At 39.0% G+C, this 26,736-nt stretch overlaps 1 protein-coding gene across 1 annotated transcript in view; it reads left to right on the top strand.

The window, feature by feature from the left end:
* Positions 1–26,736, top strand: part of SUGCT (succinyl-CoA:glutarate-CoA transferase) — an 866,747-nt gene that overhangs the window by 355,018 nt on the left and 484,993 nt on the right. The window contains exon 12 of the mRNA XM_019710224.2: positions 832–934. Within this exon, the coding sequence (XP_019565783.2) occupies positions 832–934 (103 nt within the window). The remainder of the gene's footprint in view (positions 1–831; positions 935–26,736) is intronic.

The raw sequence follows: 26,736 nt of genomic DNA, 5'->3' as shown, positions 1-26,736 counted from the left end.
GATTTTGTTCACTGCCTTAACAGAGAAGAAATATAAAACAGTAAATCTCATAAATGAATTATGTCCCCTTTCCTTCCTAATAGAGAAAATAAAGGAAATCAAATAAGCTTTTATGTTTGTGAAATCCAATTTTAAATTGCAGTCAAAACAAAACAGAAGTAAAGGACTTTAAAGAATTTGAGCGTTGTTGCCTAAACTGAGATATCAGTCTTTACATGTCTAGATTTGTTCTGCTTAGTAAGTCACTGTCCAAATAAATAAGTAGCTAAGATTGTTTTTAGGCTACTGGTTGTGGCTGTTAGTTCTGATGTTCTTTAAATGTAATGGTGATACATAGCTTTCTTTTAAAATAGCCATATTAGTTTAGTTTTTGTTTTGAGGAATCATTTAGTATATCAGGGTCTTTCTTCACCTGATATACTACGCCCGAGAGCTAAATAATGCTTTGCACAGTAACATCATGCTCAAAATTGGAATATTATTATTATTATTTTCCTAAAGAGCTCAATGACACATTGAAATTCAATTAATACCATTTTCCATAGAATCTCTCTTCTCCAAGGGTCTCTCTGTCAAAAAGTACATAAGGACAGAAATAGAAGGACTTACATCTGTGAGGGTGGATTTTCAACCATGGGATCTGGGTGGCTATTCTTACCACTACGGTGCAGCTCAAGTCAGTTCGTATCAGCAACATTCTCTCAAAACTAGGAGCAAAGGAAGCCTTGGAAACAGTGTCGGTATTGGTTGCTTCCAAAGAGGGCCACATGAGCAAAATGGTGTTACATTCTTTAGAGTATAAAAATGCATGCTTTTTGTATCTGTTTCTAGGTTTGAGGAAGCAATCACCAGCGAGTGGTTACACCGCTTTGAAGGCAGCGGCATCCCATACGGCCCAATCAACAATATGAAGAATGTATTTGCAGAACCACAGGTTTGGTTTTTGAAACTTTTAGTACACCGCAGTTAAAACACAAATATTTGCCTTTGTTTTCTATCCAGATTGATTCATATAAATGTACATTAGCCATTGGCCTAGCACTTTAGTCATGTAACATGATTTTTTACTATTAAACTGTGGGTCTGAAATATAAAGAATGAGAATTTAGAACTGTGATCATACTTTTATGTTGATCAGATCTAACATATTTTTTCAGCAGCGTACATAAAATTTCCAAGGTCAGGACATTTATTTTTCCTGAAAAACAGAAATACAGACACTGAAAGGTTGGGGTCAAACACTCAGAGATCATTCTCTGTAGAAAGAAATATGAGAACTTTCACAGTTACAGCCCACCTCATAGGTACAATGCAAGTCATAGTTCATTCTGCAAATGAGAGGCTTTTATATGCTCTGATTAATGTGCATTATTCATGAAGAATAAATTGTACTTGAATAGAGATTCATGCTGTACATTGATAACAAGCTCCTTTGTGATGTCCAGAAATAAGGATCAACTGAAAAAAATGTTTCTTGTAAATCATTGTTGAAATGATTATTTTTAGATGATGTCAAAATAACAAGTTTTGATTTTATTAATTTAATACCACTGCAAACATTTTAACATTTCTGAGATTCACATAATCCCAAAAGGTAGAAGAACTCCATTTTTCTGTGAAGCTTTCACTATGATTATTCACATATCTTGTTAATCTCCAACATATACAAATTATAGGGTTTTTGACAGATACTCTTCATTTATAAAGTGGCAGATTTTTCTTTGAAATGAATTACTGAAAATGGAATACATTTTTTAAGGGAGGAGAACTTTACTGAAAACTGATTTAACCCTTTAACTCTGGTAACTTTGTCTTACGTGAATATCTATTTGAAAGAGAATTGGAATATATTTAATATTTACAATATTTGCTGGAGAAAAAAGCGAATGAATTCAGGAATTCTGCTTTGTGCTGTTTTTTTCTGCTAAGATTGTGACTATGGCAAAGATTTGTTCATAATAAAATAATGGTCAATGAGTATTTGAGATGAGGGAGCCCACTTGATATGTACTGAGTTTGTGTGAAAGGGTCCCCACCACATCAGTGGATTTAATGCCTGGTGATTCCTTGCTATGACATAGCAGTGTACACACTCTGAAAGTAGTAGACCAGAAGGCCAGTTTTCTCATTTCCTAACTTTGAGCCAGTGCTTTGGCGTTAAGCTGTTGTGGGGGAACGGATGAGTTTTATTATTACTTTTCTGCTTTAAACGGTACTGAGGTATGTAGGGCTTCACATTTAACTCAGTTTGAGAGCACAGTTGTCTAGAGCTATTTCCTAAGAGTTTTTCCATTAGCATTTCTGTTGCTCCACCTGTGTTTTGTCAGGGATTAAAGTCATCAAAGTAAAGGATGTTATTGCACAAATTATTAGATATTTTCTAACAATACCTATTGTTTAGGCTTTGATGAACCAGGGTCCAAGTTCCCACTGAACACCTTAAAATTGTTCACTTTATGGGCTGGTTCAGAATGAAGATAGGATAATTAGAATTTCCATTCCCAATTTTCTCCTGTAGTTCAGTTTAATTACTTTCACCTGCATATCTCATCTCTTTTCGATCTTCAAGGAATTTCTATTACTGGTCTATGGCGTGTTCCCAGTGCTTAGCCCATCTTCCAAATGGAGAACATTGATATTACCTAAGCCGGGATACCAAGTTTTCTTTCTACCACATCTCTGAAAATTGCCTTCTTAGACTTCAAAATAATAGATTCTAATTGTTACAATTCTAACCTCAAAAATTCTTAATCATGCAGTGATAGTAGTTGACAATTTCACTCTATTTACAAGAGAAGAGTTGGATATATATATATATATATATATATATATATAATTTTATTCTTTCATTCTTTGGAATTTAAACGCTAAAATGTATTTAGAAATTTATCTGATTTTTAGTAAGACTAGAGAGCAATGTAATAGTATTATATTTTAAATTAGCAAAGATGACTATGACAATTGTAAGTAGGACTTTTCCTGCAAAAGAGGCAAGGATACCGTCTCCCCTGTGTTTGGGAATGTTTGGCCCCTTTAGGAAGAAGTCCATATAATTTTGAATTTTGAAAGGAATGTAGAATGTGAAAAATCAGGGAGTTTTTTAAAAAAAATTGTGTAAATTAAATTATTAAAAAAACACCTTAAGATGATACCTAACAGATCACAACTTTGAAAGTGCATTGAACAAATCTTGACTGTACTTACTATGTTCTACTTGCTAGATATTTAGCATGGATTTAGTAATTCTCTTCCTTTCTGAAAAATAAATTCAAAATTGACTTAAGCAGCAGGTGTACAATAAATATTTGTCGCTACACGAATCAACACATGAATGAGTTGCTTCTCTGCAAAATATAGATTTTTCTCAACGCTTAAGTAGCTACTGTGCACCCTTAGTGGGGCTGACAAGCTCTGTGTCTGTAGGCCTGACTGGAAAGCCTTTGGTTGAAAATCTCAGGGACCAAGCATAGCATAATGGTTAAGACCATGGAGTCAAAATTACCGGGCTGTTTTATAAACTTTCTAGGCTTCAGCTTCCTCAGGTATAAAGTGGTGAGATGGGATCTTTTCTCTATATTTTTGTAAGTGTTAAAGGAGGTAATGTTTATTAAGGACACATAGTAGGGATTGCCAAGTGGTAAATGCTCAATGAATGGTAGTAGCTCTGGTTTTGATGGTGCCTTTTATGGTTAGATTTTTGCTTAAAAAAACATTTGCTTTTACTTACCACTGTTTAGTAGATCAAGGCAAATCCAGTGTAGTGTGGGGATAGGGAACATCAGCTTAAAATTGAGCTCTAACACATATCCTTTTAAGAAAATACATCTACAGACTCTGTGCCAAGTTCTCAACCCTTCGTCATTTCTGATTACTGAAAATTCTTTTATTTTTCATTTTCCATAAAAGTATAATTTCCGTTTAAGGTGGACTCCCTTGTTTTCCCCCTGATGAGCTGTGCAGTTTCTTGGCCCTGGGTGCGTGGAGCCGGCCACTTGTGTTCAGATGTGGGGCCGCGTTGCTGGCGCCCACGGCCGGCTCTCCATGTGTGCGTGCTGCGCCAGCACAGCTGCTATTTCAGCTGAAAATTGATTTAGGTGAAGTACAAGGCCTGGAACATGGCGCAGGAAGTGAAACTTTGATGAAATGCAAGGGGGTATGTCTAATAAAAAAAAATTAAAAAAGGATTACAAACATCAAAAAATACGAGAGTGTTTCCTGTGGGCCTACTTACCAAGTGGACCATTGGCATGTCATTTGTGGTCTACATTTCATCTTGGTAGACAACAGAAATTTACTGATGGTAGTAACTATTTCTAAACTAAATAATTTCATCAATGTCTGGAGAAAACTGGATTTTTTGACTCAGTTGAAATGGCAGATGATTTCTCTTTCTTAGATAGATGCAAGTTTCTCTACATTCCATCCTCTGATTTCGTGTGGTAGACCTTTGCACAGTTAAAATGATCCTGCAGTCATCCACTTTTAAGTCAGTCAAGAATACTGTGGGGGTTTGGTCTGTATTTACTGATAACTCTGAGATGTTTGGATCCCAAATTCTTCCAGTGGTAGTGTTGTTTTTGTCTCCCAGTGATAAATTATCTGTTGAAAACTCTTTGCATTGTAGAAGGGTAATATAGATTGTCTGCATATAGATTTTCATGGTCATTTTTCCAAATGGTTTCTTAAAATATTTTCTTTTAATTAGGCCAAAATTGTGTAGTACAATAAGTGAATTCTTAAAAAGCTTAAAAAACATATTAGATGACCTCAGTATGGTCTATTTAACAGACCCTTGGGAACGTGTGCATGAAATACATTGTGGTTTGAGGTTTTCCAACCCAAACAGCTTAAAAGAAAATGCAGCTTTTAATAGAAACTATTCAATTTCCTGCAAAAATAGGTATGGATCTCACCATTGAGAGGATTTAAAAGGATCATTATCTACGATGAGAATCAAAAGAGAATGTGTTATCCTGCCTTTTGTGTTTTGTATGTTTGGCGATTCTAGTGTATCACTGTCTTTGAATGAACTGCTCAATTAAAAAATATATCTAACATATATGTGTGTGTGTAAATATATACGTGTGTGTGTGTGTGTGTGTATGATTAAACCTCTGATTAATGTTTTTCTTTCTCCTTGATGCTGTGACCTTTGGGTGGGGAGGAGAGGGCAAAGGGTGTCACAGAATTGGTGTTATTTAAGTCTTCACATTTGTACCACACAAGTTGAATACATCAGGTGTGAGACATCACCCTGGAGCATCACTTCTGAGAACTATTGGGAGGGAAATATCAGAACTGAAATATGGCAGCTGGCCCTGATTTTAACTGGTGCCAAACACCTGCAGACTCTAAGAGGATACCAAAACAAAACCCCACCCAGTGGCAGCCAGCCAGCCCTTAACAACCCTTCCTTAACTTTGCATCACCATCAAAATTAATTTAACATTTTCTACGGAAAACTTATTCTTCCTGTCCCAGTAGGCCATTACATCTCCTTCAGCAAATCTTTCATGTGGGATAAATATGTCATAGAAACAAACCAAGTGAAGTATTGAAATATTTGATAGCTTAAAATTATCTGTTGTCTTCATATCATAATTTGTGGAAGCCTGTGAAGTTTGAGGTTTTATTAATCTCTAGGCTAGCTCATATTCCCTAAGTGATTTTGTTTTAGCACATTTTGGCAAAATATCTGAGTATCTGGGAAAAAAAGAAGCCTTCAATATTCATATAGTAAGCGCCAGAAGCACCCCAAAACATAGACCAGCTTTTCAAGCCCTTCTAATACACACACACACACACACACACACACACACAATTGATTACTTTCAAAGATTAGCATTTAAATGGCATTAGTTAATATTTATTGAAATTCAGTTGTATAGTCCTGGCAGGGTTATACAAGTCAAGCAAAATTATATCCTTGTCTCTAGTACTGCTGGGAAATATATACATACTATCTCTCAGCAACTGGAAAACAGTTGATGAACATCTGAGGTATAACAGTATGTCTGAAAAATAATTTGTAGTAGACCAAGGAGGTAAAAAATAAATTTTAAGTGTATCTCTGAATACACGTGGCACATTTTAAATGATGAACAAATTCAGATATATTACGTATGTCTGTTTTATGATACCTGGGTATATAATATTTTCAGTTTTTGAAAAAAAATGTATTTTAGACTTCAGTAATTAAATGAAATACAAATTGAGGCTTTAAGGCTTTAATTTCATACTAAAATATAAAGTATAAGGCAATAATTTCCAATTTTATTTTGTTGAGTTGAAAGGAATCTTAATGTAACAGCACCTTGTGTATTATTATGTAAGAGGAAACTCATTGAAATGTCAAATAAAAATTACTGGTATTTTATGTTCATTTTTTTAATATAACCTAAGAAATTTGGATGCACCAGTTTTTCCGAACTATTACACTTCTTCATATTTAGCTATCGAACTGGAATGCCTTGGAATCCAACTGGAATTACCTGATTGACATTGATGGAAATAAGATTGTTAAATTTATGTTAAATAATAAAAGCTTTCTTTAGTTTTTATCTTTTCATAAAAATATGGAAGACATGGTTTAGGGCAAAGGAAACCGTAATCACTTATTCATTCATTCATTCATTCATTCATTCATGTGCTATATGTATATGGCCTTGTATTGGGTATTCTGCCAAGGGGGAGGGATGATGGAAAACAGTGAATCAATAGCACAAAGATGAAGCTATTAAACATTCAAGAAGGATGCATGGTCCATTTCAAAGTAGAAAATGTCCAGCGTCACAGAAAATTACACATAAATGCTCTGAGTATTTTTAGTAGTGAGAAATAAAAGGCATAAAATAGCATTAGATTCTCCCATTGAATGAATTAACAAAAGCTTAAAATCTGATAAAAACTTATAAAATAACTTAATCCTGAAACTTACCAGAGAACTCATTATTCCTTTAAATACTTTTTGTAATTATTTTATCATATTGCTAAGAAATTCCTTCTCAATGATTAAGAGGGCTCTATCTAATGGAAGGTTTCAACTTTTGCTATTCAGCTGTTTTGAAATTATTTGTGACCTGAGAACATCCTAAGGGTTTTTGGTTTTTATAAAGGTTTTTTTCTGTCTGTTTCTCTTTCTCTCACACACACATCTTATTCATCAAATTCCATGTATGTATCTCATATTTAACTAGTATTTCCAAAATATTTCAGAGTAGAGATACATAGTATAATCACTGACTTTTACCAAGGCTTGAACTCTCAAACTAGGTAAAAAATGAAAACCAAGAAAGGGTAACCTCAGGGAAGTGAAATCGGAACCACAATGAGGACCCTTCATACTGTTTTCCACAGTGGCTGTACCAATTTCATTTTCTCCAACAGTGCTCAAGAGTTCCCTTTTCTCCACATCCTCACCAGCACTTGTTACCTCTTATCTTTATGATGATAGACAGCCTAACAGGTGTGAGGTGATATCTTGTGGTTTTGATTTGCATTTCCCCAATGATTAGTGACATCAAGCACCTTTGTATGTACTTACTGACCATTTATATGTCTTTTTTTGAAAAATGTCTATTCAAGTCCTTTACCCATTTTAAAACAGAAATATAGATTAAGTAATTTGAAATTTATCAATACAGTGGAACAATGTATTGCTTCTATCAGGTTTTTGAGGAATGATATGGAAAGAGTTCATTTATAAAGATGGGGAAAAAAAAGCAGCGTACAAAATAATATAGAATGTGATCTCAACTTTGCAAAAATATATGTTCTTTAAAAAAATTATATATTACCTTTTTAATCAGAAAAAAATGGTTAAAATATTCCCATAGCTTAAATAGTTTCTTAAGTGGAAATTTTAAATAAATACTGATTATTTTTGAATAGTTAAAACAGATGCTAATACTGAATGTTATGATTTAAGAGATTTATTCTAGTGAAAATACTTTTTATTATCACTTAATTGTACTTATTTTCATGCATAAAACATTCTAGTTGCATGATTGGTAGTACCGATCATAAATAATGATTGACGGGACTGAGTGCCATTGATATTTTAATAACTTTTCTAAACTGGTTAATGATGAAGGAGGAATAGATACAAAATGGTATACTCGTAGTCTAAGGGGACCATGGAATGGAGTTCTATGTTTTTTGAGAACTCACAGTTAAAAATGGATTCTGGATTTGCAATTTATTTCTTTTATTTTTGCACTTGTGCTTTAGGTGTCATACTAAGAAACCACTTTCAAATTGTAGGGATGTGAATATTTTCACTTATACATTTTTTTTCTAAGAGTTTTATAGTTTTTAAGTCTTACATTCAGGTCTATGATCCATTTTGAGTGTGTGTGCACATGCATTTCTGCATGGTGTGAAGTAGAGAGTCCCAGGTTATTATTTTGCATGTGAATATGACTACATCCAGTTGTCCCAACATCATTTGTCGAAAAAACTGTTCTTTTCCCAGTGAATTTTCTTTGTACTTTGTAAAAAATCATTTCACAATTAATGTAAGGGTTAATTTCAGAACTGTGATTATTTAGGGGTGTCTTATTTTATTTCCATGTTTGTATGTATTTCTCAAACTTGTTAATGTTGATTTCTAATTCCATTTGTTGTATTTGAAAAACAAACTTTGAATGATTTAAGCTTCTTCAGATTTATTGAGGCTTATGTTATGTCCTAACATAGGATCTATTCTGCTGAATGTTCCATGTGTTCTTCAGAGGAATGCATATTCTTTGGAGTATTTCATAAGTGCCTGTGAGGTCTTGTTTGTGTATCCCATTGTTAACTCTTGTATTTCCTTGTTGATCTTCTGCCTAACCATTATGCCCATTATTGAAAGGTGGGTGTTGAAGTCCCCAACTATTATTGTTGAATTGTCTATCTCTCCTGACAATCAGTTTTTGCTTCATGTATTTTGATATCTGCTATGTGCATATATGCTTATCATTGTTTTAGCTTCCTGATAGATTGTCCCTTTTATCACCATGAAATGTCTTTTTTCTCGTAACATTTCTTTTGTTTTAATATCTATTTTCTGTTATTAGTACAGCTACCCCATTTTCATTTCTGGTTGCTGTTTGTATTGTACATCTTTTCCATTCTTTCATTTTCAGCCAATTTGCATGATTGAATCTAAAGTATCTCTTACAGGGATAGTATATAGTTGGATCCTGTTTTTTTCTTAAGCCAATCTGAAAATATCTGCCATTTGATTGAATTGTTTAAGCCATTCTCACTCAATGTTATTATTGATATAACTGGATTTACATTTGACATTTGCTTTTTGTTTTCTGTGTCTTATGTCTTTTTCATTACTCTGTTCTTCCTTCATTGTCTTCTTTTGCATTAAGTGGATATTTTCTACTGTAATATCTTAATTCCTTTAATTATTTAAAAAATATTTTTAGTTATTTTCTTACTATCTTTTCTAGGGCTTATAATGCACAGCTTAATTTCTCAGAGTTGACTTTGGTTTTATACTGACTTAGTTACAGTGAAATATGGAAACTACTATATAGTTCATTTTTTGTGTATAAAGATATAAAACATCTATGTATTACAAACTCAGCAATACACTGTTATAATTATTACTCTATGTAACTTGTTATATAATATTAAGTCTTTCAAGGAAGCTGATAGAAGAAACGAGTGAAAGCCTATACTTACATGAGGTGTGGTCAGAAAATACAATGAATGTTTAAATTAAAAATTATTACAATAAAAGACACATTGTTATTAATCCCCCTCCAAATACTCCCCCTCGCTTCAAACACACTTATCCCATCATTCTTGCCACTTTCGGAAGCAGTTCTGGAAGTCATCTTTCGTGAGTGTCTTTAGTTGTGATGTATTGGCTGCCTTGATGTCCTGAATCATTTTGACTTTGGGGAAGAACCAGAAGTCGCACGGTGCCAGATCCAGTGCGTATGGTGGACAAGGACACACCGTAATGTTTTTTATTTGACAAAAATTGTTACATACCAGAAATGATGTGTGACACTGTGCATTATCATGATGGAGGATTATTTATGGCACACTTTAAAACACACCTTCTCTCAACCATAGCTCACACCCGACTGACTGCACCGAACAAGAACAAGTTGAAACTTGTCACACTCTGTTACTAAGTGTCATGCGGGAGACCCTGCTCGCTGCGCCATTTGTCGTGCTGGGTGGCCTGCAGGGTCTCTTCTCCCGCTCCCCATACAAGAACGCAGGACATGGTGAGGCCAAAAAGGAACACCCACGGAGCCATAGGTAGGGGAGTCATACCACTTTATTCTCTCTGGCGGCACTATACTCTCACTGGAGGCTGGATACACACTGTCCGCAAACCGCCATCCACACTTGCCAGCCCAGCCGCCATCTTCTTGCTAGCCCCATCCTTCTTCTCTTTCTCTTCCTCAAACCGCCATCTTTCTTCTCCTCTCCACCTATATTGTGGCCAATGGCTCACTGGTTACAGCTGACGGCCAACTAGCCACAGCTGATGGCCATGCAATCACAGTTGGCCATTTACTACCTGAGCCAGCACCTGTCTATGTGAGGCCGAGAGCCTGGAAACTACTTTCTGGGGCTCCGCCCCACACTCCACCCCTACAGGCTCTCGCCTCACAATCTCGCGACAAGCGTCTTCCATGAGGGGACCTGTGCGAGGAGCCTGGGGGTGAATGCAATATCCTGGACACAGCCAGGCTCTCTGGGCACAGCCAGGGTTTCTCAGGGCACCACCAGTGCTTCTGGGCACAGCCAGACTTCCTGGACTTCTTAGGGTACCACCTGTCTTCCCGGACACAGCCAGGGTTTCTCAGGGCACCACCAGTACTCCTGGGCACTGCCAGACTTCCTGGACTTCTTAGGGTACCACCTGTCTTCCCGGACACAGCCAGGGTTTCTCAGGGCACCACCAGTACTCCTGGGCACAGCCAGACTTCCTGGACTTCTTAGGGTACCACTAGTTTCCCCGGGCACAGCTAGGATTTCTCAGGGCACTGCCACTTTCTCTGGGAACAGCCACACTTCCTGGACACAGCCAGGGCTCTCAGGGCACTGCCACTCTCTCTGGGAACAGCCCGACTTCCTGGGCACAGCCAGGGTACCTTCAGGGCTCTACTACTCTCTCTGGGAACAGCCCGACTTCCTGGGCACAGCCAGGGTACCTTCAGGGCTCTACTACTCTCTCTGGGAACAGCCCGACTTCCTGGGCACAGCCAGGGTATCTTCAGGGCTCAGCCAGACTTCCTGGACTCAGCCAGGGCTCTACTCTCTCTGGGAACAGCCCGACTTCCTGGGCACAGCCAGGGTACCTTCAGGGCTCTACTATTCTCTCTGGGAACAGCCCGACTTCCTGGGCACAGCCAGGGTATCTTCAGGGCTCAGCCAGACCTCTCAGCGCACTGCCACTCTCTCTGTGCCTCTCAGGGTACCCTGCTGGAACAACAGCGACTCACAATCAAGGTGCTTACATATTCTCAATGGCGGCCAGTCAAGAGACAAAAGCAAATATCCCCCAGTTCCACTAACAACAGTTCCCAAACAAACAGTCAAGCGGTCCATTAACTTAGGAATGGAAGGCAATTCGCCATAGTCCATAGTCATTCGCCAGGGCTGTCCTGGGGGTGAGGGATGACCTTGACCTCACCCTCATCTCCCACGGAGGACTCAGCAAGCGTTACCTCCTGGGACTATAAGTCCTGCATCCGGGCTGCCTGAGCAGGAACTTCCCCGGCCCACAGGGCCGCAACGACCTCGCTCTCTCCGGCCTGTGCTGGTTGGGGAACCGTCCACATCTTTCCACTTTTCCACGGGGCTCCATCTCTGCAGCAGCTGAATGGCTTTTCCTGTGCTGGTGGGAGAACCATCCATGTCCTCCCACCCCTCCACGGGGGTCCAGCTCTCCGGCAGCTGCTCCTCCTGGTCTTCCTCAGACTGGGTGTTCACACGCACAAACTGCTCCACCGTCCTTTGGAGAGCTTTGGCCGGCACCATATCCTGCCGACTACGCCATGTGTCATGCGGGAGACCCTGCTCGCTGCGCCATTTGTCGTGCGGGGAGGCCTGCAGGGTCTCTGCTCCCGCTCCCCATACAAGAACGCAGGACATGGTGAGGCCAAAAGGAACACACAAGGAGCCATAGGTAGGGAGTCATACCACTTTATTCTCTCACATTTCTTTTGTTTTAATATCTATTTTCTGTTATTAGTACAGCTACCCCATTTTCATTTCTGGTTGCTGTTTGTATTGTACATCTTTTCCATTCTTTCATTTTCAGCCAATTTGCATGATTGAATCTAAAGTATCTCTTACAGGGATAGTATATAGTTGGATCCTGTTTTTTTCTTAAGCCAATCTGAAAATATCTGCCTTTTGATTGAATTGTTTAAGCCATTCTCACTCAATGTTATTATTGATATAACTGGATTTACATTTGACATTTGCTTTTTGTTTTCTGTGTCTTATGTCTTTTTCATTACTCTGTTCTTCCTTCATTGTCTTCTTTTGCATTAAGTGGATATTTTCTACTGTAATATCTTAATTCCTTTAATTATTTAAAAAATATTTTTAGTTATTTTCTTACTATCTTTTCTAGGGCTTATAATGCACAGCTTAATTTCTCAGAGTTGACTTTGGTTTTATACTGACTTAGTTACAGTGAAATATGGAAACTACTATATAGTTCATTTTTTGTGTATAAAGATATAAAACATCTATGTATTACAAACTCAGCAATACACTGTTATAATTATTACTCTATGTAACTTGTTATATAATATTAAGTCTTTCAAGGAAGCTGATAGAAGAAACGAGTGAAAGCCTATACTTACATGAGGTGTGGTCAGAAAATACAATGAATGTTTAAATTAAAAATTATTACAATAAAAGACACATTGTTATTAATCCCCCTCCAAATACTCCCCCTCGCTTCAAACACACTTATCCCATCATTCTTGCCACTTTCGGAAGCAGTTCTGGAAGTCATCTTTCGTGAGTGTCTTTAGTTGTGATGTATTGGCTGCCTTGATGTCCTGAATCATTTTGACTTTGGGGAAGAACCAGAAGTCGCACGGTGCCAGATCCAGTGCGTATGGTGGACAAGGACACACCGTAATGTTTTTTATTTGACAAAAATTGTTACATACCAGAAATGATGTGTGACACTGTGCATTATCATGATGGAGGATTATTTATGGCACACTTTAAAACACACCTTCTCTCAACCATAGCTCACACCCGACTGACTGCACCGAACAAGAACAAGTTGAAACTTGTCACACTCTGTTACTAAGGTTCGATGCACTGCTTCCCGTATTAAAGGTCCCTCCCTTTCTGTTGGATGGCACTTGATAGCAGCATTCACCTTTTACCATATTTTGTTATCACAACGGAAAGGCTCTGTGTCACACATTGCTTCTGGTATGCGGCAATTTCTGTCAAATAAAAACATTATGATGTGTCCTCATCCACCTTATTCACTGAATCTGGCACCATGTGACTTCTGGCTCTTCCCCAAAGTCAAAATGACCAGAAAAGGTAAACATTTTGAATCTATTCAGGACATCGAGGCAGCCGCGACAGCGTGACTAAAGACACTCACGAAAGAGGACTTCCAGAACTGCTTCAGAAAGTGGCAAGAACGATGGGATGAGTGTGTTCGAAGTGAGGGGGAGTATTTTGAAGGGGATTCATGGCAATGTGTCTTTTACTGTAACAATTTTTTTAAAATTTAAACATTCATCGTATTGTTTGATCACACCTCGTAGACTTTTTAATATTAATTTTATTTATGATATCTTCTCTTAATTTCTTTCTGTGGCTTTGGGTTATAGATTTGAGTTGGACCTGATGTCCCTTTCTTATTCCAATTGAGCTTTTTGCTCTTATCATCCTACCTTGTGTATTATTGACAAATATATTGTGATAGGCCCAACAGTGCACTTATATACATATTATTTTTGTTTGTTTGTTTATTTATTTATTTATTTTTAAGTTTATAGGGGTGACAATTGTAAGTAAAGTTACATATATTTCAGGTACAATTCTATATTACATTATCTATAAATCACATTGTGTGTTCACCACCCAGGGTCAGTTCTCCTTCTATCACCATATATTTGATCCCCCTTACCCTCATCTACCACCCCCCAACCCCCTTACCCTCTGGTAACCACTAAACTATTGTCTGTGTCTATGAGTTTCTGTTTCTCATTTGTTTGTCTTGTTCTTTTGTTGTTTTTGGTTTATATACCACATATCAGTGAAATCATATGGTTCTCTGCTGTCTGACTTATTTCGCTTAGCACTATAATCTCAAGATCCATCCATGGTGTCACAAATGGTCCTATTTCATCTTTTCTTACTGCCGAATAGTATTCCATCGTGTATGTATATCACTTCTTTATTCATTCATCTGTCGAAGGACATTTTGGTTGTTTCCATGTCTTGGCCACTGTAAATAAAGCTGCAATGAACATTGGAGCACACTTGTCTTTATGGATAAATGTTTTCAGATTTTTTGGGTAGATACCCAGGAGAGGGATTGCTGGGTCATATGGTAATTCTAGTCGTAATTTTTTGAGGAACCTCCACACTGCCTTCCATAGTGGCTGCACCAATCTGCATTCCCACCAACAGTGTATGAGGGTTCCTTTTTCTCCACAGCCTCTCCAGCACTTGTTACTATTTGTCTTGTTGATGATAGCCATTCTGACTGGGGTGAGGTGATATCTCATTGTGGTTTTTATTTGCATTTCTCTGATATACATATTCTTTATTTCAATATCTTTTTAAATCAGTCAAGAGACAAAAGAAGTGTGTAATTATACTGTTTTTTTATAATTGCCTACATTATTATTTTGTTGCTATTTTTTGTGTGTCTCTCTGTGTGGATTCATCGTGCTATATGATATAATTTACTTTCAGCCTAAAGAACTTTCTTTGGTATTCATTATAATGTAAGTCTGCTACTAACAAATTCTATGCTTTGGTTTATCTGGAATTATAGTTTAGTTTGGCTTCACTTGTGAAAGGTAGTTTTACTGGATATAATGTTCTTGTTTGGCAGTTGTTTACTTTCAACATTTTGAACATGTTGCTCCACTGCCTTCTGACTTTCATGGTGTGTGATGAGATGTCAACTATTAATCTTACTGGGTTTTCTTGTATGTAATGAGTCATTTTTATTTTGCTCCTCTCAGAATGTCATGCAGGGTCTCAGCTCCCGCTCCCATATAGAAAAGCAGGATATGGTGAGGCCAAAAAGGAACACCCACGGAGCCATAGATAGGGGAGTCATACCACTGTATTCTCACTGGCAGCTGGGTTGGAGACATAGGGAGCAAATATCTGCCAGTACCCAAACAAGGGGTCTTCCTGCACCCCAGTATAGCTGGCGGCTGGGCGAGACGCACGAAGTAGGACCCACATCATTCTCAGTATGCCGCCTGCTTCTCTGCCAACCAACCAACGCCCCGGTGTAGCCACGGCAGTTATGTCAGTGGCTAATGGCTGATCGGTAACAGCTGATGGCCAACCAGTCACACCTGGTAACCATCTACTACCCGAGCCAGCACCTTTCCATGTGACGTCGAGAGCCTGGAAACTGATTTCTGGGACTCTGTCCCCACACAGGATTTCCTTTTTGTCTTTAAACATCGTGACAATGGTGTGTCTGGATGTCGTTATATTTATCCTGCTTAGAGTTTATTGAACTTCTTGAATATGTAAATTAATGTTTTTGATGAGTTTGCAAAGTTTCAGCCATTATTTTTTTGATATTTTTCATTCCTTCCTCATATCTCCTTCTGGTACTCCCATTATGTGTATGTTGGTGTACTTAATAGTATCTCACATTTCTCTGAGACTCTTCATTTTTTTCTCTGTTTTAGGATTGCATAATCTCTTTGGGACTCTTTAAGTTTGCTGATTCTTTCTTCTGTTAATTCAAATACATGGTCCCTCTAGTGAATTTTTCATTTCAGTTGTATGTTTTGACTGGATTTTCCATTTGGTTCTTTTTAATAATTTGAATATTTCTATCTTTTTATTGATATTATCTGTTTGATGAGATGTTGTCCTCATCTCTTCCTTTAATTCTTTAATCATGGTTTCCTTTTGTTCTTTGAACATATTTATAATAGCTGCTTTGAAGTTTTTTCTTTTTCCCTTAGTCCACCATGTGAGCCTCTTCAAAGGCAGTTTGTATTGCGAGCTTTTTCTTTCTGTGTATTGGTAACACTTTACTTTTTTCTTGCATGTCTCATTATTTCTTGTTCATGTCTGGGCATTTTAGAATCGGGGTTGTTTTGCTTATTGCTTACTAAGTCAAACGTCAGTGACTCGGCTGCACTCGTTCTGTGAAGTCTATTTTCCCTGCAACACAGTCTCTAATATCCCAGCTCAGATTGTTTCCATTTGTTTTTATCTTTAAGTTAAGGGTCACTCGTGGGAGGGCATAAGGCTCTTACTGGTCAATGTTTGTTCTTAGCCAGTTAAGATTTTTATCCTTTACAGTAGGGTGAATGTGAGTTGGAGGCTGCTATCACAGGCCAGGCGGTTTGCTTTTTTCCCCCCCTTCTTTCATCTGGGGACTAGTACTAGTAGCTTGGGGATTCCCTCTGTGTTTGTGTGGGGACAGAGCCCCAGAAAGTAGTTTACAGGCTCTCGGCCTCACGTGGAAAGGTGCTGGCTCGGGTAGTAGATGGCCGTTAGCCAATTAGCCGCTAATATAAGTGCTGCGACTACGGAGGAGAGCCGAGGAGAGTAGAGGAGCAGAGTCGAGGACAGTGAAAGAGAGTCGTCAGTTGGTTGGCAGAAAAACGGACAGCAGGTCGCACGTCCGGTGAACCCAGCCTCCAGTGAGACCATAGTGGTATGACTCCCCTACCTATGGCTCCGTGGGTGTTGGTTTTTGGCCTCACCATATCCTGCGTTCTTATGTGGGGAGCGGGAGCAGAGACCCCGCAGGCCGCCCCGCATGACAAATGGCGCACCGAGCAGGGTCTCCCGCACGACAGTTTGCTTCTCAGAAAACACACCTTCGGGCGTGCACACTGTTGCCCAGACTTTTGGGGATAAGTGCAAATTTATTTTTAAGTATTGCTTCTGTCGTGCGGGGCGGCCTGCGGGGTCTCTGCTCCCGCTCCCCACATAAGAACGCAGGATATGGTGAGGCCAAAAAGGAACACCCACGGAGCCATAGATGGAGGAGTCATATCACTATATTCTCGCTGGCGGCTGGGTTGGAGAAACAGGAAACAGGAGCCACACAATTCTCAACCCTCACTGCGCCTCTTGCAGGCTCAGCCTCCATCTTCTTGTTAGCCCCCATTTTTCCTGCTAGCCCCCACAGCAGTTATATTAGTGGCCAATGGCTCACTGGTTACAGCTCACGGCCAACTAGCCACAGCTGATGGCCATCCAATCACAGTTGATGGCCATTACTACCTGAGCCAGCACCTGTCTATGTGAGGCCGAGAGCCTGGAAACTGCACTCCTCGCTCTGTCCCCACAGCTTCCTAGGCATCGTCCTTGGGTCTGAGTAGCTTACTATTAAGTCAGTGTTTGGTCAGAGGTTGTTTGTGCCCCCATGATAGTAAGGCTTCTGCTATGTTGGTGGATCAGGTTGCAGCCTGGTGAATGTTTTCAGGTCTGCCACCACATCTTGCTCTGATTCTTCTTCGTGGGTGCTGCCAAGCACATGTGCCCTCTTCCCTGACATGCAGGATTGACTGTGATCCCAGGAGGGCTCTCCTGGCTGTCTCTTTCCCCGGTTCTGCTAAACTTCTGGTTGGTCTGCTATTTTGTTTGTATTTTGGAGCTACCAGCTTTCTATTAGTTGCTCTCCACCAAGATCTCTATTGTTTTCAACCTCCTGAGATGCTAGACATGGAGTTCTCCATTCTGTCTTCCAAATAAAGTGAGTTGCCTCAGGAAGAGCTTGGGAGCTCTTCATTCTCATGACCTACTATGTCCTCTTGGCTATGCCTGCCTGGAATGTAGCTTCTGCAGTACAGACTAAGAAGAGTGACAAACACAGCAGCCTGACCCTCATGGGATAAAATCATAGTCCCAGAGTATGAGCTGGGTAGAAAGGAAGCTCCCATCACCTTGGCCTCACCTGCTTGAAATAGAGCACTCAGGTTAAAGCTTTTATAACATGGAGCTATGGAACTTGGTGGTGATGGTGGTGGGGGATGTCAATTGAGTGAGCCATGGCTGAAATGTCATAGACTCTGACAATTATTTCTAAGATTGAGTAGATTTTTTTGAGTGAATATTTTTTTCATTTGCTTTATACCCTTGCATTAATTTCAAGGGAGTTGAAATGATTTTTTAAAATAATTTACTCCATCATTTCAGAAGACTTGCCCCTGTGTGCTTGATCCTGCTTCTTTCCAGGATACACTGAAGTTGTCTCTACCCTATCAGAATATCCATGTGCTAAATTTCTCTTACTTTGTGCTTGGTGCTCACCCTCTTTCCAGTTATATTTGCACCCTTAAGAAAGTCTGACTGTGCCCTGCTAGGGTCCTCATCTCCTTGTGCTTACCCTGCTAGGTTTGATCTCCCACTTATTACTTTTTGACTCCTACTCGTGAAAGTCAAAGTAAATGATTATGGTACTAGAGGGTATTATGCTAAGTGAAATAAGTCAGACAGAAAAAGACTAATATTGTATGGTTTCACTTATATGGACAATCTAAAAACATAACAAACAAACAAACAAAACAAAAACAGGCTTGTAGAACACAGAGACCAAAGGAGAGGGTAGGGGTATGGGTGAAAAATGTGAAAGGGAATGTAGTCAATAATATGGTGATAAGTTTACATGGTGACAGATGATTATTAGAATTAGTGGGGTGATCACATTGTAAGGTATAAAAATGTCAAATCACTATATTGTACACCTGAAACTAATATAACTAATATAATATTGTATACCAACTATACTTAAATAAAAAATTCATAAAGAAAACAAAATTTGTGGTAGTGTTCTTAGGGTAGTCTCCAAAAGAACATCTGGGTCAGAATCATCCAGGGGCCTTTTTTTTTTTTTTTCCAATAATTGTTTTATTTCTAAATTACAGTTGACATACAATATTATATTTGTTTCAGGTGTGCAACATAGTGATTACACATTGCTATAACTTATAAAGTGATCACCCCAATAAATCCAGTACCCATCTGACACATATATAGTTATCACTATATTAGTGACTGTATTCCTTATGCAGTCCTTAACATCTCCAGGATTATTTTGTCACTACCAATTTATACTTCTTAATCCCTTCCCCTCTTTAACCCACCTACCAACCCTCTTCCAGCTGGCAGTCATCAAAATGCTCTCTGTATCTATGAGCTTGTTTCTGTTTTGTTTGTTTATTTATTCTGCTTTCTAGGTTCCACATGTAAGTTAAATCATATGGCATTGTCTTTGATTTACTCCACTCAGCATAATGCTCTCAATGTCTATCCATGTTGTTGCACATGACAAGATTTCATTCTTTTTTATAGCTGAGTAATATTCCATTGTGTATATGTACCACCTCTTCTTCATCCATTCATCCATTGATGGGCACCTAGGTTGCCTCCATGTCTTAGCCATTGTAAACAATGCTGCAATGAACATAGGGATGCACATGTCCCTTGAAAGTAGTGTTTTGGGTTTCTTCAGATAAATACCCAGAAGTGGGATTACTGGGTTCTTCTTTGTCTCTTATAGCCTTTGTTTTAAAGTCTGTTTGGCTGGTATAAGTCTTGCTACCCCAGATTTTTGTGTGTGTATTTTTCTGTTTCCATTTTCATGAACTATCTTTTTCTACCCTTTTACTTTCAGTGTGTGTGTGTGTGTGTGTGTGTGTGTGTGTGTGTGTGTTTCAATCTGAAGTGAGTCTCCGTTAGGCCGCATATGTAAAGGTTTGGTTTTCTTATCCATTCAGCCACACTATGTCTTTTGATTGGAGCATTTAATCCATTTACATTGAGAGTAATTGTTGATAGAGATGAAGTTATTGCTATTTTATTATTCATACTTCTGATCTTTATTTTTATTTTATTGTCTTTTTCTTCTTAAATAAGTCCTTCTAACATTTCTTGTAATGCTGGTTTGGAGGTGATGAACTCCTTTAGCTTTTTCTTGTCTTGGAAGCTCTTTAGCTGTCCTTTCATTCTAAATGATAGCTTTGCTGGGTAGAATAATCTTGGTTGTAGGTCCTTGCTTTTCATCACTTTGAATATTTCAGGCAACCCCCTTCTGGCCTGCAAAGTTTCTGTTGAGAAATCAGCTCACAGTCTTATGGGAGCTCCCTTGTAGGTAACTGGCTGCTTTTCTCTTGCTGCTTTTAGGATTCTCTCTTAGTCTTTAATCATTGCCATTTTAATTATGATGTGTCTTAGTGTAGGCATCTTTGGGTTCATCTTGTTTGGGACTCTCTGTGCTTCCTGACTTGAATATCCATTTTCTTCATCAGGTTAGGGAATTTTTCAGTCATTTCTTCAAATAGGGTTTTAATCCCTTGCTGTGTCTCCTCCTTCTGGTACTCCTGTGATGTGAATGTTGGTATGCTTGATGTTTCCCAGAGGCCCATCAAACTCTCATCATTTTTTGGATTCTTTTTTTTTTTTCTTTTCTGTTTGGGTGTTTTTGGCTACCTTAACTTATGAATTGCTGATTTGATCCTCTGCTTCACCTAATCTACTGTTGTTGTTTTTTTAAAGATTTTATTGGGGAAGGGGTACAGGACTTTATTGGGGAGCAGTGTGCACTTCCAGGACTTTTCTCCAAGTCAAGTTGTTGTCCTTTCAATCTTAATTGTGGAGGGTTCTGTTCAGCTTCAAGTTGTTGTTCTTTCAGTCTTAGTTGTGGAAGGCGCAGCTCAGCTCCAGGTCCAGTTGCCATTGCTAGTTGCAGGGGGCACAGCCCACCATCCCGGCAACCTTGCGGTTGAGAGGACGTGCTCCAACCAACTGAGCCATCTGGGAGCTCAGCGGCAGCTCAGCTCAAGGTGCCGTGTTCAATTTTAGTTGCAGGGGGCGCTGCCCACCATCCTTTGTGGGAGTCGAGGAATTGAACTGACAACCTTGTGGTTGATAGCCCACTGGCCCATGTGGGAATGGAACCGGCAGCCTTCAGAGTCAGGAGCATGGAGCTCTAACCGCCTGAGCCACCGGGCCGGCTCACACCTAATCTACTGTTGATTCCTTCTAATGTATTCTTCATTTTAATTGTTGAATTCTTCATTTCTTTCTTTCTTTTTTTTTTTTTAAGATGTTTTTATTGGGGAAGGGGTACAGGACTTTATTGGGGAGCAGTGTGCACTTCCAGGACTTTTCTCCAAGTCAAGTTGTTGTCCTTTCAATCTCAGTTGTGGAGGGTGCTGTTCAGCTTCAAGTTGTTGTTCTTTCAGTCTTAGTTGTGGAGGGCACAGATCAGCTCCAGGTCCAGTTGCCATTGCTAGTTGCAGGGGGCACAGCCCACCATCCCGGCAACCTTGTGGTTGAGAGGACGTGCTCCAACCAACTGAGCCATCCGGGAGCTCAGCGGCAACTCAGCTCAAGGTGCTGTGTTCAATCTTAGTTGCAGGGGGCACTGTCCACCATCCCTTGCGGGACTCGAGGAATTGAACTGGCAACCTTGTGGTTGAGAGCCCGCACTCCAACCAACTGAGCTATCTGGGAGGTAGCTCAGCTCAAGGTGCCGTGTTCAACCTTAGTTGCAGGGGGCAGAGCCCACCATCCCTTGTGGGACTCGAGGAGATGAACTGGCAACCTTGTGTTTGAGAGCCCACTGGGCCATGTGGGAATCGAACCGGCAGCCTTCGGAGTTAGGAGCATGGAGCTCTAACCGCCTGAGCCACCGGGCCGGCCCCCATTTCTTTTTTTTTAAATTAAACTTTTTTGGGGTGACAATTGTTAGTAAAGTTACATAGGTTTCAGGTTTACAATTCTGTAATACATCATCTATATATCACATTGTGTGTTCACCACTCAAGTCAGTAGATGAGGGATCAAATATATGGTGATGGAAGGAGAACTGTATTCAGCATTTCTGACTGGTTCATTTTATGTTTTTCAATTTCTGTTTTTATGTTTTCTATTTTTTTGTTGCAGTTCTCCCTGAGGTCAGTGAACATCCTTGTAACCAGTGTTTTTGAACTCTGCAACTGGTAGATTGCTTATCTCCATTTTGTTTAGTTCTTTTTCTGGGACATGTTTCTTTGTCTCCCTATTTTGCCTGCCTCCAGCTGTTTGTTTCTATGTATTAGGTAGGACTGTTATACCACCCTATGTCCATAGAGTGGCCTTATGTATTAGGTGTGCTGTGGGGCCCAGTGGCACCATCTCCCTCGTCACCTGAGCCAGTTGCTCCAGTTGTGTCCTTTGTGTAGGCTGCGTGTGCCCTCTAGTTGTAGTTGAGCCTTGGTTGCTGTTAGCACATAAGTGGGAGGAAATGACCCTCAGGCTGATTGGTTGTGATAACTGGCTGTGACTACAGTGGAGGAGCAGTTGTTCATGGGCTGACCCTGTGGGACAGGATTCACTTTAACAGGGCTCTGGTGCCTGCCCAGTCACCCCTTTGGGTGTTATATCTGTGGAGGCAGCTGGGTGGTGCTCTGACTTGTTCCCAAGCTGGCCACTTGGCATGCTGGACCTCAGGACTCTTGGGAGGGTTTTGGCCACAGGTCAATTTCAGCTGCATCTTGTGCCTTGCCCAGGGCCATCTGGCATGAGCCACAAGGCTATCCACTGATGGCCGCCACCTGTGCTGGGCTTGCAGGTACCTAGGAGAGGCTAGGACATGATCTGAGGCTGGCTGCTATTAGTGCCGGGCTTGGGGCTTTTCACCATGAGGTATGGAGTACACTGAGGCCAGATACTTCTTGTTTCGTGTTTGTGAACTTTTGAGAGGTTTTAGGAACGTCTGCGACATGAGCCAAGGACAGCTCATTTGTATGGAAAAGCCACTGGAAGTGGGTGGGCCCACAAGTTCTGTGGGGGCAGTGTCTTAAAATTATCAGGGAGGGATGAAGAATCATATTGAAATTGATGGAGACTAAGATATGGCAGCTGCCTTCCTCTGCATTTTTGGGGGGGGGGGAAGGCTCAACAAAGAAACAGTAGCTTCCAATAACTCCTCTGTCCTGGAGAAAGCTGCCCCTCCTGCCCTCACTCTGAAGCCAGACAATTCAGTTACTCCCTGTAGCCACTAGCAACCCTCAAGCTGCTGCCCCAGAGCTCAAAGCGAATGAGTCCGTCAATGAGTAAGTCTGTGCATGGTTCCTTTAAGAGGAGCACCTGGGACTGCAGCTGCCCTTTTCTCACTCAGCCACAATCTCTGCTGGTTTTCCAGCTAGAAGTTGTGGGGATTTCTCTTCCTGCCATTGGAACCCTGGGCTGGTGAGCCTAATGTGGGGCTGGGTCCCCTCGCTTTTAAGGGGGAAACCTCCACAGCTGGGATATCCTATTTTTAACTGCTATATGTGAGTGTGGGACCAGCTCTTTCCATGTCTCCACTTCTCCTACCAGTCTCCAGGCGGCTTCTTCTGTATAACATTAGTTATAGGGCTTTTGTTTGGCTAGACTTCAGACAATTCTCAATAATGGTTGTTCTGTAGTTTAGCTGTTTTCTGATGTGGTCGTGAGAGAAGGTGAGCACAACGTTTACCTATTCCAACTTCTTGACCAGCCAGGGGCCTTGTTCAAATTCATATTTCTGGGCTTAACAAAGCCCAGTGCTTTCTAATGTCTTTGGATGAGACTCAATTGGCATGATGATTTCCCCAAATTTTTCTGGTACAAACTGCATTTTAAGAACCATTACTGGGAATTGTAGAAGATTAAATTGAAAGTGTAGTTTGGGCCCTAAATGTGAAGCACTTAAAATGTTACTCTAAAGGATTTGGATTTTGTCAGTGGGACCCAGAGTGATTTTAGACAACAACAACAACAACAAAAAACCCCCAAAAAAAGCACTGAGTATCTTTTCATGTCTTCTCTCCTTCCTTGATCTACTTCTGTTTGTGTTCTAGGCAACTTGTGTGCTCCTTGCCCACTCACTAAAGACTTGTCATCTGCAATACTCTCCCCACATGCTAGAAAAAAAGGGACAATAATTTTATACCTCAATTTGAAATATTATTAACCCCCAAAATTCTGAAAGGTGTCAACCTAATATAGACATTGATTTAAAAAAAAGGGAAGACTCTTCTAACAAGGCCACATATATCAAGACATTGATATGTAGAAAATATTAATTTTGATGCTAAATGAAAGGTGATTTGAGGGGTGCTTTTAAAACCTTAGTAAAGAAGACGTCATAAAAAGCTGTTTTCATAGATCAATTAGAAGATTATTTTGCTTAATGATTAATCTAGGCATTAGGTGCTAAAGACTTGAGCTAAATTGAAATTTGGGGTTTTGGAAATAAGAGATATATGCTCATTAAAAAGAACTGATTGGAGTCTGTGACTATTTGAATATTGGGAACTGCAAGTTAGAATAAAAATACCGTAAGTGTCTAGTATCCAGAATATATAAGCAACTCCTTCAACTCAACAATCAAAAGACAATCCAAGTAAAAGTGGACAAAGAATTTAAATAGACATTTGTCCAAAGAAGATATACAGATGGCCAATAAACACATTAAAATACGCTCAGCATCAGAAGTTATTTTAGAAATACAGATCAAAACCACAATATGATGGTTTTCAGGATGACTATAATGAAAAACATAGACAATAACAAGTATTGTTAAGTACAGATGAATTGGAACCCTCACATATTGCTGGTGGTGACATGAAATGGTGGAGCTGCTTTGGAAAACAGTTTGGCAGTTTCATAAATTTTTAAACATGGAGTTATTATCAGACCCAGCAATTCCACTCCTAGGTATGAGAATTGAAAACATAAAAATGTGTCCATGTGTGTGCATAGAAGCTTTTTTTGTATAATAAAAAAAATGAGGAAAAACCAATTTTTTTTCAAGTGATGAACAGATATCAAAATGTGGTTTATTCATACAGTGGAGTTTTTTTTTCTTCAAAAAAAAAATGTAGTACAGGTTCATGCTGTCACCCAAAAAAAAATTATGCTAAGTAGGAGCTAGACATAAAAAAGCACCTATTGTAGGATTCCTTTTTTGTGAAATGTCCAGAATAGACAAAATCATAGAGACAGAAAGTAAATTTGTGGTTTCCAGGGGCTTCGGAAAGGAGGAGGGATGGGAGTGGTTGATAATGAGTATGGGGTTTCTTTTGGGAGTGTGAAAATGTTCTAGATAGTTGTATTGTGCAAATTTGAGAATATTTAAAGTCACTCAAGTGTACATTTTAAAAGAATGAGTTTTATGGTATATAAATTATAGCTCAAAAGAAAAAAAAAGGATACCATAAGGGGTTAGAAAGTCAAAAACAGAAATTAGTCTTGGGAGGGTTTAATATGATGTATGTGGAGGAACATGGAAAATAGACTGAATTAGGTCTTGAGTTTTAGAAAAGAGTAGGATATCTCATATACTCCCTTAAAGCTGATTTCTGTGTATTTGTTGGACTTTGTATCCTCAATTCCAGGCACATTATAGATCTACAGTATAATTGGAAACAGGATTAATAGAACACCCACACATTCTTGAAAATGTGGTATTGTATTTTGATTTGGACTAAATCTTTTGTATATTATTTTAGTAATTACTCCAAGGATTATAATGTACCTAATTAACTTTTCACAATTTACAATAAAATCAGTATTCTAAGTTCACTTCAAGTGGAATATAGAAACTTTACCATGGTATAGGTCTCTACACTCTACTTTTGTGTTATATTTGTCTTATAGATTACATGTACATACATTGAAAAGTCTATCAGACAATATTATAATGTTTGCTTTTAACCATGAAATACATTTTAACGACTTCAGTAGGAAAATAGTCTTATATTTACAAATATATTTACTATTTTTCTTGTTCTTCTTTCATTCCTGATGTTCCCAGTTTCCTTCTAGCATCATTTCTCTCCTGTATGAAGAACCTCTTTAACAGTTCTTTTAGGATTGATCAGCTGGCTACAAATTACCTTAGTTTTCCTTCATCTGAAAACATCTTTATTTCACTTCCCTTCCTGAAGGACATTTCTACTCAGTATAGAATTGTTGGTTGACAGTTCTTTTGCACACCTTAAAAATATGGTGCCATTGCCTCTGGCCTCTGTCTCTGATGAAAAATCCATAATCATTCAAATTGTTGTTCCATTATAGGTAGCATGCCATTGTTTTACTGCTTGATCTGGAAAAAAAAAAAAAAAAAAAAAAAAAAAAAAATATATATATATATATATATATATATATATATATATATATATATTTAATCTTTAAGTTTTAGCAATTCTGAGATGTCTGGGCACAGATTTTTTTGGCTTTATCCTAGTTGAGATTTCCTGAGCTTCTTGAATCTTTAGGTTTTTGTTTCTGCCAAATTTAAGACCTTTTTGGATATTAATTCTTCAAATATTTTTACTGCATTACACTCTTTCTCCTCTACTCCTGAAACTCCAATATGAATGTTAGACCTTTTGTTATTGTCCCACAAATTCGTGAGACCTGTTCATTTTTATTCAATCTTTTTTCCTTCCCTGTTATTCACATGAGATTGTTTCTCTTGATTTACCTTCCACGTCACTTGGTCTTTGGGTTCCTGGAGCAAATTCCAACATGTGTGTGAGGACTTCCCTA

Source organism: Rhinolophus sinicus, linkage group LG09 (genome assembly GCF_036562045.2).
Source record: "Rhinolophus sinicus isolate RSC01 linkage group LG09, ASM3656204v1, whole genome shotgun sequence".
NCBI classification, from domain to species: Eukaryota; Metazoa; Chordata; class Mammalia; order Chiroptera; family Rhinolophidae; genus Rhinolophus; species Rhinolophus sinicus.
The sequence above is the reverse complement of the archived record's forward strand: the minus strand, read 5'-3'. Positions and strand labels throughout refer to the sequence as shown.